The 14,075-nt window shown below is 34.1% G+C and overlaps 1 protein-coding gene across 1 annotated transcript; it reads left to right on the top strand.

Moving 5' to 3' along the window:
• Positions 1 to 8,875: 8,875 nt before the first annotated feature.
• LOC116027912 (CLAVATA3/ESR (CLE)-related protein 25-like) lies at positions 8,876 to 12,224 on the top strand. The gene is made up of 2 exons (XM_031269685.1): positions 8,876 to 9,269; positions 11,771 to 12,224. The coding sequence occupies exons 1-2, from the start codon at positions 9,049 to 9,051 to the stop codon at positions 11,832 to 11,834; spliced, it is 285 nt and encodes a 94-aa protein (XP_031125545.1). The 5' UTR covers positions 8,876 to 9,048; the 3' UTR covers positions 11,835 to 12,224.
• Positions 12,225 to 14,075: the final 1,851 nt, after the last annotated feature.

Below are 14,075 nucleotides of genomic sequence, written 5' to 3'. Positions count from 1 at the left end.
GAACGTGAATTCGACAATAGTTCTTTTGATGATTTCTACAACAAATATGGTATTACTCATGAATATTCAGCACCGAAGACACCTCAACAAAATGGAGTGGTGGAACGGAAAAATCGAATAATCCAAGAGATGGGAAGAGTCCTACTGAATGTGAAATCCATACCAAAGAAATTTTGGGCTGAAGCAGTCCATACCTCGTGCCACACCATAAATAGAGTATATCTTCGTCCTGGCACAAACATAACTCCATATGAAATTTGGAAAGGTAAGAAACCCAATCTCAAATATTTTTACATATTTGGTTCACGGTGTTTCATTTTGAAGGACAGGACTCCCACGGCAAAGTTTGAACCAAAAAGCGACGAGGGTATATTTTTAGGCTATTCATACAATAGCCGTGCTTATCGGGTGTACAACAAAGTAACAAAAGCGGTTATGGAATCAACAAATGTCGTGGTAGATGATCAACTAGAAGATATCTTTGAAATACCCCGATCTCAACTGGACTACTCCACAAATAATCTAGAATCTCCTGAACTTACTCCAGCAACTCCCACAGATAACTCAACTTCTACAAGTAATCCAGAATCTACACCAAACACTCCAGATTCCTTACCAAGTGGACCAGAATCTCCAGAAGCAACGTTAGAACCCTCTACACCAAATCCAGGTACAATCCAAGTCTATAATCCAGAAACAACTCCCGAATCTGCTCTAGATGCTCCAACACGTATACAAATGAATCATCCAGTACAGAATATCATCGGAGATCCAAGTTCTGGGATAAGAACTCGAGGGAGAAAAAGAGATTATCTTGAACTAGCTGGGTATGCATGCTACACATCGAAAATCGAACCAAAGAATGTAAAAGAAGCTCTCACAGACGAACACTAGATCAAAGCCATGCAGGAAGAACTCGGGCAATTCGAAAGAAATAAGGTATGAAATCTTGTTCCTAAACCTAACGGTGTCAATGTTGTAGGTACAAAATGGATATTTCGGAACAAGACAGATTCAGCAGGTAACATCGCACGCAATAAGGCTAAACTAGTAGCTCAAGGTTATTCTCAAATAGAAGGAATCGACTACGATGAAACTTTTGCTCCAATTGCTCGCCTTGAATCCATCAGATTCCTGCTTTCGATCGCATGTGCTTTACGAATAAAACTACTCCAAATGGACGTAAAAGCAGCCTTTTTGAACGGATATCTTAATGAAGACATATACGTAGCCCAACCGAAAGGATTTGAAGATCCACAATACCCAGATCACGTGTACAAGCTGGAAAAGGCTCTATATGGTCTAAAGCAAGCCCCACGAGCCTGGTATGAACGTCTTACCCAATATCTTCTACAGCACGGATACGAGCGAGGGGGAGTAGACAAAACTCTATTCATCAAGAGGTCAGGTAAGCATATTACTATAGCACAGGTTTATGTTGATGACATTGTGTTTGGTTCAACTCAGACAGGTGCCACAGATGAATTAATCAAAGTCATGCAACAAGAGTTTGAAATGAGCATGATTGGAGAACTTATATATTTTTTGGGGCTCCAGGTAAAACAAACAGGTGAAGGTATTTTTATCTCTCAAGAAAAATATGCAAAGAATTTACTAACAAAATTTGGTTTAGAATCTGCTAAAGATGCCAGGACTCCTATCTCAACTACAACAAAATTATATAAAGATGAAACAGGTGTCTTAGTTGATCCAACTCTCTACAGAAGTATGATCGGCAGTCTTCTCTACCTAACTGCAAGTAGACCAGATATCATGCAAAGTGTTGGGATGTGCGCCAGATTTCAAGCAGATCCGAAAGAATCACACATCAAAGCTGTGAAACGTATCATTAAATATGTCAAAGGTACAATTAACTATGGAATATGGTATTCTAACGATACAAGTCTAAGTCTTGCAGGCTACAGTGATGCTGATTGGGCCGGAAATGCTATTGACCGAAAGAGTACTTCCGGTGGCTGCTTCTTTATTGGAAAAAATTTGGTCGCCTGGCTCAGTAAAAAGCAGAATTCGATATCGCTCAGCACTGTAGAAGCTGAATACATAGCAGCCGGAAGCTACTGTACTAAATTGTTATGGATGCGACAGATGCTCACAGACTATGGTCTAAATCAGGATATTATGACTTTATATTGCGACAACACAAGTGCCATAAACATCTCCAAAAATCCTGTTCAGCACTCCCGGACGAAACATATAGACATTCGTCATCACTTTATACGAGAACTTGTAGAGGACAAGGAAATTGAACTGAACTACGTTTCGACCGACAAGAATTTAGCAGGCTTATTCACCAAGCCCTTGGACAAATCACGATTCAAAATCTTACGGGCAGCTTTGGGCGTGTGCAAGTTTCCAAATTAATTTTGTTGTGTTCGCTCAAAAATAAAACCAGGTATTTTATAATTCAATAAGCTATTTTTTTTGCCTAATAAGAGTTTGCTATCTTTTCCAGATCAAGAACTTTGTTCAGATATGGAATCTCTAAGTTTTTTTTCGAACTTAGTGCATTATTAAAAGCGGAAAGGAAAACCTCTTCGGGAGTGTTGGTACCTTCTAATTCTTTTTCTTCTGTTGGTATTGCCTTAATACCTGAGTCTTGGAATCCCTTTGTTTTACTATCTATTTATGCTTTCGTTATGTTTTTTTTTTTAAATATGCATAAGTTGATTTTTCTTTATGTGCGTATCTCCTTTATTTACTGTTTTTCTCTGGACCTATGCTTGCTTTATTTGTTTCGTGTTTTGCTTGATATGCTTGTATCTGTGTCAGAGTTAATCTATGTGTTTTTCTTAATTGATATCCAACCTAGTTTTGCTATTCGTGTTATGTGTTTTGTGTCTTTGTGTTATTTGTTTGGTCCGGTCATGACCGTATGTGACTTTGTGTGTGTGCTTCTCTGTGCTATCTGTTATGAATCTGTGCCTAAATCTGCTTTATCTGAATGTGCTTACTGTTTTATATGCTAATATTCTTGCATTGTGTGACCCAAAATGAGTTTTTTTGTTTTTGTTTTTGTGTCTATAAGTGCTTCTGCGTTTTTGTTGAGTTGTTTTCTAGCTACTTGTGTCTTGTTCTGTGCTTCTCGTCTCTATTCCTCTTGTGCAGGTTCATGTGGCAAAAGTGGGAAAAAGCAAATGATATTATTGTACAACTTCAAGCGAACGGAAACTTATTCTAAGATATGGTGATATTGTGATAAACCAGTCACGATGTACATATTGAGGGGGAGCATGGTTTTCTGATTATCATTCTATTTGGTTATCTTATTCAGATTATCATATTTGAATCATCATATTAGTTGAGTATTCTCTACTTTGACAATCGGTTTTTCTCTTTGGATATTTGGAATTCCTGGATAATCTATAAATATGTCTATTCGTATGGCTATCTTGAGTTGTTTTGGGCATTATTTTTGGATGAGATATGGATATGTCTGGCCTATGGTTTGCTTGGAAGAATTATTAAAGCTATTATTGATCATGATGCTGAAGATAGATTATTTGGTGTTTTGGATATGCTCGTCATGCTGAAATTCTTGCGTCTCAAGGTGTTTCTACCTCTGATTCAGATCCTGATGAAGACTCCTCTGAATTCGGATCTCCGGCAGCCCATTAGATGTTTTGCCCTTTGTCACTTATTTGCCAAAACAGGGGGAGAAATGATTGCTAAACGTTGGGGGAGTAATGTTTGTTGATGTGTGTTGGTTGGACTTTTGGTTGGTTTTTGTTGGTTTGGTTGATGACTGCTCTACTTTGAACTGATCTACTGGTGTTGATGTTTTTGGTGGACTGCTTTCTGGTAATAATTCTGTTCGTTCTTGCTTATTATATTTGATTCATTCTTTATCTTGGCTGTTATCTCAGCATGGTTTTTGGTTAATATAATTGGCTTTATATATAGGATGGCTTCGTGTTTCTGCGTATAAGTGTGGTTGAATGGACTGCCTTGTTATGATCTGTCAAAGCTGAAAAATGGTTTTGGTTCCCAAGGATGATCTTTTGATATAATGAGCTTTGAAACATGTCTTGTTTTTGTCTAGGCTTTGATTGTAAACGAATATACCTGTGGCTTTTTATAATAAAATATGTTGTTATCTTTGTTTGGCCCAAGGTATAGTTGTATGTTAGGTTTTATCAAATAATCGCCAAAGGGGGAGTTTGTAAGTGCAAAATATAATGCACATTAGTATTTTGGCTTTATTATTTAACAAAACCTTAGGATTATTTTATTTTATTTTGTTAGTGGTTGATGTGTTCAAAGCTCATGGATCCCAACAAAAAGCTGATTTGGTTTTTCCAAGTTTTATGGGTTTGGTTTAAATGTGTGGACAATATTTATTCAAGGGAGTTTTTCTAGCTTTTGGTTGAGGAAAATTGGTTATGTGGGTTTCTATTTAAAGGAAGGTTTATGAAGGTTCATTTGGCAACTTTCCTATTTTGAGTTTTACGAGACACATTGAGCTAAGAATTTCCTAACACTGTTCCAGCAGCAGATTTCTTGTTCTTTCTACCTCGGTTCGTTGTTCATGATCTGGTGCTGATTCAGCGTGTTGAGGCTGCACGAATCCAATCACTTGAAGATGTTTTGAAGATTGTTTTGATGAATGTTGATGTAGTAGGTTTTGGACCTTGTGTATGTTTAGCATTTCATCTCCCTATAATCTTGGCAAACATCTAGTGGATTGGGCTGTCGTGGGTGCCCCGCAGACGTAGGAGATTTGGCTCCGAACTGCGTAACCATTTGCTGTGTCCTGGTTTTACTTTCTTTATCTTTTATCTCTTTATGTTTAAATCAAACTAATTAAAGGATAAGATAATCTGTTCTAAAATTAAGTAGAATTTTAAGGTTTCGTACATTCAAGATCCACGATTATCAATTTCAGTTAGTATATGTATTTGTGATTATATTGGCCCAAATTAGATTTTTTTTGTAATTTTCTCTTTGTAATTTTTCTTCAATTCACAATTTATTTATACTTTTATATGGCATCACTTAGTTACTAGCACAGGGCCCGCAAATCAAAAAATGGGCTCTGACTGCACATATGGTACTCTGATCACATGCCACCTACAAAATCAAAGAACAAGGATCATCCCTTATTGGGTGTATGGATGTATATATAGTTCATATATGCATGTGGCAAAATGTGGGCGCTAGTCTACTATAGAAAATAAGAGACTAAAATATCATCATAATCTACGTGATTCTAGCTGCAGTGAAGGCCAAGCTTGTGGATATTATTTGGATTTGGAATAGATTCGGGTAATTGTAAATAGGAAAACATGTTAATTATTGCTCACGCTAAACACAGCTCTATGAATCACAGTTCAAAACGACATTGAATTTTATGAATTAGAATAATATACATTATGAGTTAGAATAATGTACTTTATATGTTAGAATAAAATATACATTATGAGTTAGAATAATATATTTTAGAATAATATACATTATGAGTTAGAATAATATACATTATGAGTTAGAATAATGTACTTTATATGTTAGAATAATATACATTATGTGTTATAATAATTATTTTATGTGTTAGAATAATGTACATTATGTGTAAAATAATGAAATTTCTGGTGTAAGATAATGTACTTTATGAGTTTGAATAATGTACATTATGAGCTATAAAAATAATGTATGTTGCAGTGGGTGGCGTGTAAAAAAATTACACAAAACGACGTTGTTTTTGGACAGTGGTCCACGCACTAACTATTGTTAAATAAGCTCCTTAAGTTGACTAAATAATTTATTATGCAATTGTGAGCCTATAATAAATATTATAAAGAATTTCAACGAGACTCTTTAAATTGAAAAAAAAAAAGGTGCAATTAAACCCTCATATTAACTACTCAATATGTTACTTTTGACTTGGCGATGACTGGACTTTCATCAGTTCATGTATGCTATTATTCTAACGTGGCAATCTTAACATTTGATTTGGTGATTACTTGACATAAATTAAATAATTTTGTATAAAATTATTTTAACAAATTAAATTGTTTAAAATGATTAAACATTTTGATTTTTTTAATTACATGACAACCTTGGTTATCTCCACTCGATGCGCAGAAGGGCCACAAGTGATTAATTTAAAAGTTTAGGACCAAACGTGACAAAATTGCCATACTCATAAGACTGCCTATGTTATTAACTCTTATAAATATCATACAAATTAAGATATATTGGATCGATAATTTACATAGTAAAAGGTAATTGTTATCTCAATACATGAATAAAGCATGTATAATATGTAGAATAGGTTAAAAATGTGTTGTCTTTGGGCGGATAATATTGACTACCCTCTATACAAAGCAAAAGAGAGATGGCATATTGGCATGCATGTGAGATATTATATTGAAGTTGGAAGGGATGGAAAGGCCACAAAATTCAAGTTCAAATTAAATTAAAATAGTTATTTAATTAATTTCTTTTTCAATATAATATAATATATAGTAATAAGGTATTGGTAAAAATTAAGGCAGGCCAAGAACTTTAGCAAGTACCTTTACTTTGCAATGGATGCATAGTTATGCTCATCTTCTCTTTCGAGGCCGGCTTGGTATCTACCAATTATTATTTGCCTTTTCAGTCAAAATTTCCATTAAAAGCTTCAAACAACTCTAAGGATGAGAACAAACAAAGAACAACCAAACCATCTTTTCCCCCTCTCTTGTCTTTAGTGCCCATATTACTATTCAATTATATATGGAAATCTTAAAGCCACACAAGAAAAATAATTGGATAAAGTGTCTAGATAAAAAATTCTCTCCTAAATCCTTTATTATCTGATTTTGCATGCAATTAAAACTCTTTTCATTAATTAATTATCGTGAATTATTGATCGACTCCACTACGTATTAAATAAGAAATCTACTTATTCAAGGGCGGGCCAACATATGTGTGTAGTATATGTTTTAATAGAAATAAATAATGCAGTACTTATATTAAAAAAAAATTACCAAGGCTTAAGATAAGCTTAGTTGGTAATTAGTAAACTTTTGTTATGAAAGGTCCAAGGATAAAATATATCTTGGTAACAACACTTTAATTTTAATTTTTTGCTCCCCACTAAACAAATTCCAAGCTCCGCCCTATGCCTCATTAATCAAAATAAAAAATCATACATTGTCATGCCATATGGTGCTGAATTTTAGTGAGAAGTTTATTATTACATAATAAAACATAACCCTCCTTATTTTTTTCTCTCATATTTGTCTCTTCACTACTTTCTCAACCTACTAAGCTCGAATCCATGACCTCCTATTTGGGAGAGTCACTTTGTGCTACTAGACCACAAGGTTATTGGCATAAGAACTCTGTTCATCCTGTATATATTGAAATAAAGGATGACTAATAAAAGATTGATAATTCTCTCCATATTCATTGTCTTTTTCTTTACTTTATTCTATATTCCTATTTGTATTGCATTCTCGGTTGAGAGCAGTACAAATAAATGTACAACGATTCACACTAGGAAACCTCCAGTTTCACAACAAACATGACAATTAATTAAAATGGTATTTAAGACCATAAAAATGTAACTACTTTCTCATAATAAAATCACTATCTAATATTCACTTGTTAACGTGACATTACATATAAATTTTAGCATTACGTGTTGCGTGACATTATCTATAATTTTAAAAGAAGAAAACACTATGTTTCTTTTGATGCCCATAAATTGGTTGATCTTACTATGAGTTAATAAAATGCCCCCATAATAATAAATGAAAAAAAGAATCATACACCATCTTTATACGTTAGGAAGTGATATTATGTAGGTGATTTTTGTAGACGCCGGATATATATAACACTACTCTTTTGAGATGGAGTTATTATTTTGCTAATTTCAATTTCAGTCCGCAACTATTATATCATCCGATCCCTACATTTAGCTATATCTTTTTAATTTTTTTGAAAGCCAAACAAACAGTATTCATTAAATAAAATCAGAAACGACAGCAGGCGGGACAGAGTCCCAAGACAAAGCGTTAACCTGTGAAAAAGCTAAAGAAGCTAGAGTATGTGCTCCCAGATTAGCCGTTCTAGGAATTAGTTCGACAGAACAGCTATTAAACAAAGACATGAGAGACCTAGCAGAATCAATAGGATAGGCAATATAAGAGAAAAGATGAACATGAGATGATGCTAGCAAGCGTTGAAGGCTCGAGCAATCAGTGTGTAGAACTACAAATGAAACACCAAGATTCTTGACCCACGAGAGCGCCTCCTTACAAGCCATAGCCTCAGCTAACAAAGGTGATGAACAATCTGGAAGCCTCATACTGAAAGCAGAGGTTATAGTAGAGTAGAAGAGACTTATACATCCTTAACCAAATGTCAAGAGATTGGTCCAGGCCAGCTATCCCACCCTGCCTACAATTCAGCCAGGGAATTGAATTAGTCACTATATCTGACCGTGAAAACTTTGGGTTACGTTCAAAAGTCAGTTCTTTGTCACATTCAATACTACTACAAACCTTTTTTTTTTAATCAAATTTATTCCTTTACTAGAACATGACTTAAAAAAAAAAAAAAAAAAAAAGAGAGTTAAAGATGCGATAAAATAGAATTATATTAAATTGGTTACTATACTAGCATGTGTACATACAGAAGCAAACACAAGCAACAGTATGCACTTTTTGGACCATCCTAAACAGGATCCACTTAGCATATATACAATTGTACGTAACGAATTCTATGGAGGCATGCTGGCATCTTACGTATATATTATGTGCATGAAAATACACAAAAATCAAAGCAAAAAAGAAACAAAGATTGTCGTATAGCTCAGACTATAAAGCACTTCATTCTCTCTCTCTCTATGTTCGAGAAAATTAAAGTAACAGAGAATCACTGCCTCACCTCCGACCTATAAAGAACACCAACCACCTACCTGCTATTCCAACATTATCCTTAGCTTCAACAAAAATTTCACTTTCTTCAATTCTGATATATCTTGCTAAAAAAAATACTTGCTTCAATATAAAAACCCTATTTATAGATATAGATAGATATATGGGGAGTAGGAGGGTTAAGGGGTTTTGGGGGTCAGTGGTGGTGATAGGAGTGATTGTGTGGTTGTTAATGGTGACAGCCTTACAAAACCTGGAAAGAGGGAGCATGAAGGAGGTGGATATGAGAATAGATGAGAACACAAACTTTCATAGGAAAATGGATCTTATCAACTTCATCAGCAAAAGAAGAGTTCCAAATGGATCTGACCCTATCCATAACAGGTAGGTGCAATCATCTTTTATTTTATTTTATTTTGTTACAATCAAACGCTTACCACTATGTCAAAAGTTTTCAACTTTTATTTCCTTATGTCGTTACATTTTCGAGAGGTAAGGTGCTGGACTTAGCCCTTCAACCTTATTTTTGAGAGACTCGACGAGGTTCTGGACTTGACCTTTTAGGTCTATGTCCAACAATCCCTTAGTCACCTGTTGTTAGACTTCTCTTTACTGGCCTCTATCCAACCTATTGTGATTTTTTTATTTTCCTTTTTAATGATGTCATATCTTTTAGCTCACTCATAATATATATATATATATATATATAAGAGAAAGAGATATATATATACACACACACACAAAATAGGTGTTAGAGAGGAATACTGGCTATGCATGCATGGGAGCTGGCTAGCTATCTAGGTTTACTTTGTATCTCTTTGCTGTTTATACTCTCAATTTTTTTATGTCATTGGCTATAAATTCTTTTATTTATTAGATTTAAATATTTTAAAGAGTTTTCTTTGATTTTGTATGTAGCTTTGTAAAGCAAAGTTATCGGTTTAGATATTAAAAAAATGATGAGGAGCTCTTCAAAAACTACAAACTCCCGTCATCACATGCCAATCACCGATTAGTTGTAAGAGAAAAGTAAAAAGGACCTAACCCTAGTATGATGTATGTGCTAATGATCGATTGTTACATTGTAAATGGGAGTAGGGTGTCAAAAATATCTGAAAAATGCTATGGAATTTATTGATTTATCTATAAAATCGGTTGATAACTATGCATTTTATTGATTTAATTAAGTACGAATTTTTCATAAGTAAATTTAGTGTTTTCCTAGCTTAGAATGAACAACCTAGTCTAAGTTTCCCAAGCATCATATCAAGTCTAATTTTGTGGTGATAGAGAATTAAGTGGTGTTAATGCAGCATATATAGCATAACTTTAATTAAATTCAAAAAAATGAAGGGAAATAATTAAAAAAGCATAATATATGTATGGCCCATCACTTTATATATTATTCTCTTCTAAGTGAAGTTTATTAAAGCTAATTAACCTTTCACTTCATGTATATATGTTGTTCTCATCATCATCACCATTTATGAGCCCCTTTACTCTTTAGCCTTTTCATGCCATCTTTTGCTTCCCCTCCTTTAATTTCACTTTCTTTTTCTCCTTAGTGTTACTTTCATGCAACTCTACTCTACTTCAAATCAAAGTATGCAAGATTCTCTGCTCTAGCTATGCTAGTGCATGAGCTTTATCATATCATTGATTTCAATAATAATATTTATTTTAAACTACAACCTATAGTTTGCTTAATTATATTTTTTATCCCACAAAAGTTATAACAATTTGTATTTAAAGGCCGGGTTAGTTTATAATTATATGTCTATAGACTATAATTTATAATTTATTAGACGATAATTTTTCTATTGATAAATCAGATGGCCTTTTGGTATTTCAATTTCTCAAATAGAACCATCCATCGGTACCAAATGGACTCTATCCGGTATTTAGTAGTTATGTTAAATTTCAATTAATTAAGAGTCAATTGAGTTATGTTTATCAAATAATCCAATATACAGTATTCATTCACAAGACTAAAACTTGAAGACAATTTCTCCTGTAAGACGGATTGGCCGGTTGAGTTAGGAGAATTAATTTGGGTCTTATGATATATGAGCTTAGTAATAATATTATTTTTTTTTTTACAAACTGTCTATTACAGTTTTGCTATAAATTATTATATTTATACTATAACGTATTATATATAAGGCTTAAAGTTTTTGATTATGCCTGCAATTCAAATATGTGATAACACCTTATTTCCTATAAATTTGTTAATTATATTTTTCCTATAAAGTATTATGGCCCTGTTTGGTAAATAATCAGCCTATCAGCCAATTTTGGCTTATTTGATCACTACTAGTTGTTTGGTTAATAAGTTTTTTGCAACTCTAAAATGCTAAAATTCAAAAGGCTACTCAAAGTAGCCTTTTTTAGGGAAAAAAATTATACCAAACAGCTATCAGTTAACAGCTAATCTATCAAACAACTTTTTACAATTAGCCAATGTTATTAACAAATCATACCTTCTAACCCAAACAGCCAACCCAATTAGCCAACAGCCATTTACCAAACAGGGCCTATATATAAGGCTTAAAGTATTGATGATATCTGCAATTCTATTATATTATTATTATTTTATTCCATGCAAAATGTGCATTACATTTATGCTATAAAGTATTGATGATATATGTCATTCTGTTATGTTATTACTTTATTCCATGCAAAATGTGTATTATATTTATTCGAAAAAAATATTATATAAGGTTTAAAGTATTGATTAATGATTATGTATGCAATTTTAATTTGTTATGTTATTATTTTATTTTGTCTAGTTTTTATGAAGTTCCTACTATATATGTAAATATTGATCGCTTATTTCAATATTAATCTGAGGTGACCACTTTGCCATTTATCACATTAAACAACAGGAAAGCGGGAAACTCTCGACGACCACCTGGCCAAGCTTTCGAAGGAGACTTCAACATGCCATGATGATCTACTTCGTCACATGTAGAAGGATATATATATAGTTCCATGACTTTAAAGGACGAACCTGCGAATTATTGAAAGATTGCACTACACTTACTACATGATTGCACTACATCGGATACGATTCCATCACAAAGGTCCCCCAGACATGTCTGAAAGCCGCTGCGGTGTAATCTTTCAGTAGTTCGCAGGTTAAGGCTGGTTTGCACCTGATAATGATTATATATTTATAGTCTCAATGTATGTAGTTTATGGAATCCCGGGCAGGTTGTTGAATTTGTTTTGTTTTAAACTCGAGTATAATTTTCATATGTCAGGGTTAATTTTGTTGATGAACATAAAATATAGTAAACTTTACAAACGAAATTGAAATATGATGAGGATTTTAATCCACTGACAGAGGAGTACAGTGTGGCCGCTATGAAGTAAAATATTATGTGGACTTGTATTGTGAATTTGTGATCTCTATTCACAATTTTTACTTTTCCATTCAAAATTTTAATACAGACACCGGGCCACATGAAAAATAGCTTATGAATGTCGGTCAGAAAGTAAGAATTGAGAGTAATACATGTAATATAACTCTCAGGACAAAATTATTCCCCTGATCTTTAATTAAATTTAATTTAGATTCATAAAATCAATAGGTTAATCTGTGCATCAAATCCTCGTCTTATCACTAAAAATAAATCTTATTTGAGACTTTTTATTCAATTCACTAGATCAATGACTTGAGGTAAACTTTTGTATTCTATAAGAATAAGAGTAAATACCCAAAATGGTCACTCGACTATAGCTTAATTCACAATTGGTCCTCGACTTATGATTTCAACCAATAACATCCTTGACTTTGCAATTTTTACCTAATTTAGTCCTCCGTTAATGAGCCCGTCAATTGGCCGTGAAACACAGGGATAGTCACGTAATTTCACATGGTTCCCGCCAGTAAAACTTTGTAGGAAGGTTTTAATCTTTTGTTCAGTAGCGCCGTCGTCGTCGAAGGGGACACGGCGGCGGCGGCAGTTGTGCCGCCGTCGAGAAGAGTGAGTCGTTTCCTGGCAAAGGAGAAGAATCCGAGAGCGGCGGATCACTGCAAGAACAGGGAACCGGCAAGGGAGCTGTGGACAACAGTAAAAATTCAATGTTCTATTACACCAACAGTAAAATAATGTCCCCTCTGCATAATGAACAACAATAGGTTCGGAAAAACACGACAATTTCCAAAAGCACCTTCTAGTTTATACCCTACACTACCAAAATTGTAAATCAACAGCATCTAGTTCCACAGAGATCCAGCCGAATAACTAATAAACGATAAATGCAAAATAACTCGACCAACAAAGGAGACAAAAAAATGACATGGATAGGGAAACCTACCCTATTCCAGGCGGAGCCAAGATGGGTGGGGGTTTGATTGTTAGGTTGGTCCCCTAGGTTGAGCTTCCGGGGAACCGGCAGGGGAGCTGCGTCTGGGGTCTTCTCCCTAACCCAGTAGGTATACGACGGCGTAGTCTCCTCCATAGGCTTCCCCTTGGCGGCGGCGGCGACAGTTGCACCTCCCTCCATTATCGTTACAAATCAAGATCAAGAGCTAAAATCTTTATCTTTATCTTTATCAGCTCCACTGCGGCGCTTGCAATAGCCCCTGCAAGCATTGGAGCAAAGGAGAAGTCGGGAACCATGTGAAATTACGTGACTACCCCTGTGTTTCACGGCCAGTTGACAGACTCATTAACGGAGGACTAAATTAGGTAAAAATTGCAAAGTCAAGGATGTTATTGGTTAAAATCATAAGTCGAGAACCAATTTGTGAATTAAACTATAGTCGAGGGACCATTTTGGGTATTTACTCAAAGAATAATAGTAATTTATTAGCTAAACTAGTTTACTCTAATTCCAAAATAATAAGAAAATAAAATTTTACTAATATTACAATTACAATTACAATATTGTTAATTTTTGGACATATTATTTACCTAACATACATATAATGAACATACATATAGAGTTAATTTTGTATTCAATTTAGTCATCGATTATTGTGATTTTTTTAATTTAGTTCTAAATATCTTTTTATGCCTAATTAGGTCATGGAGTTTAATGGTTTACCTAATTGAGTTCTCGACTGTTAGGATCAATGATTAAATTGAGAAAAATCACTATAGCCGATGACTAAATTGGGTAAAATCACTATAGTCAATGACTAAATTGAGTAAAATCATTATAGTTTATGACTAAATTGAA

The sequence above is a fragment of the Ipomoea triloba genome, chromosome 8 (genome assembly GCF_003576645.1).
Source record: "Ipomoea triloba cultivar NCNSP0323 chromosome 8, ASM357664v1".
Taxonomy (NCBI): Eukaryota; Viridiplantae; Streptophyta; class Magnoliopsida; order Solanales; family Convolvulaceae; genus Ipomoea; species Ipomoea triloba.
Note: the sequence above shows the minus strand (reverse complement) of the source record. Positions and strands in the feature narration are given on the sequence as shown.

Excerpts from the sequence above, each read along its gene's own strand:
- LOC116027912 (XM_031269685.1), top strand. The coding sequence starts at position 9,049 with ATGGGGAGTAGGAGGGTTAAGGGGTTTTGGGGGTCAGTGGTGGTGATA. Across the intron at positions 9,270-11,770 it reads TCTGACCCTATCCATAACAG|GAAAGCGGGAAACTCTCGAC; the intron begins GTAGGTGCAATC and ends ATTAAACAACAG.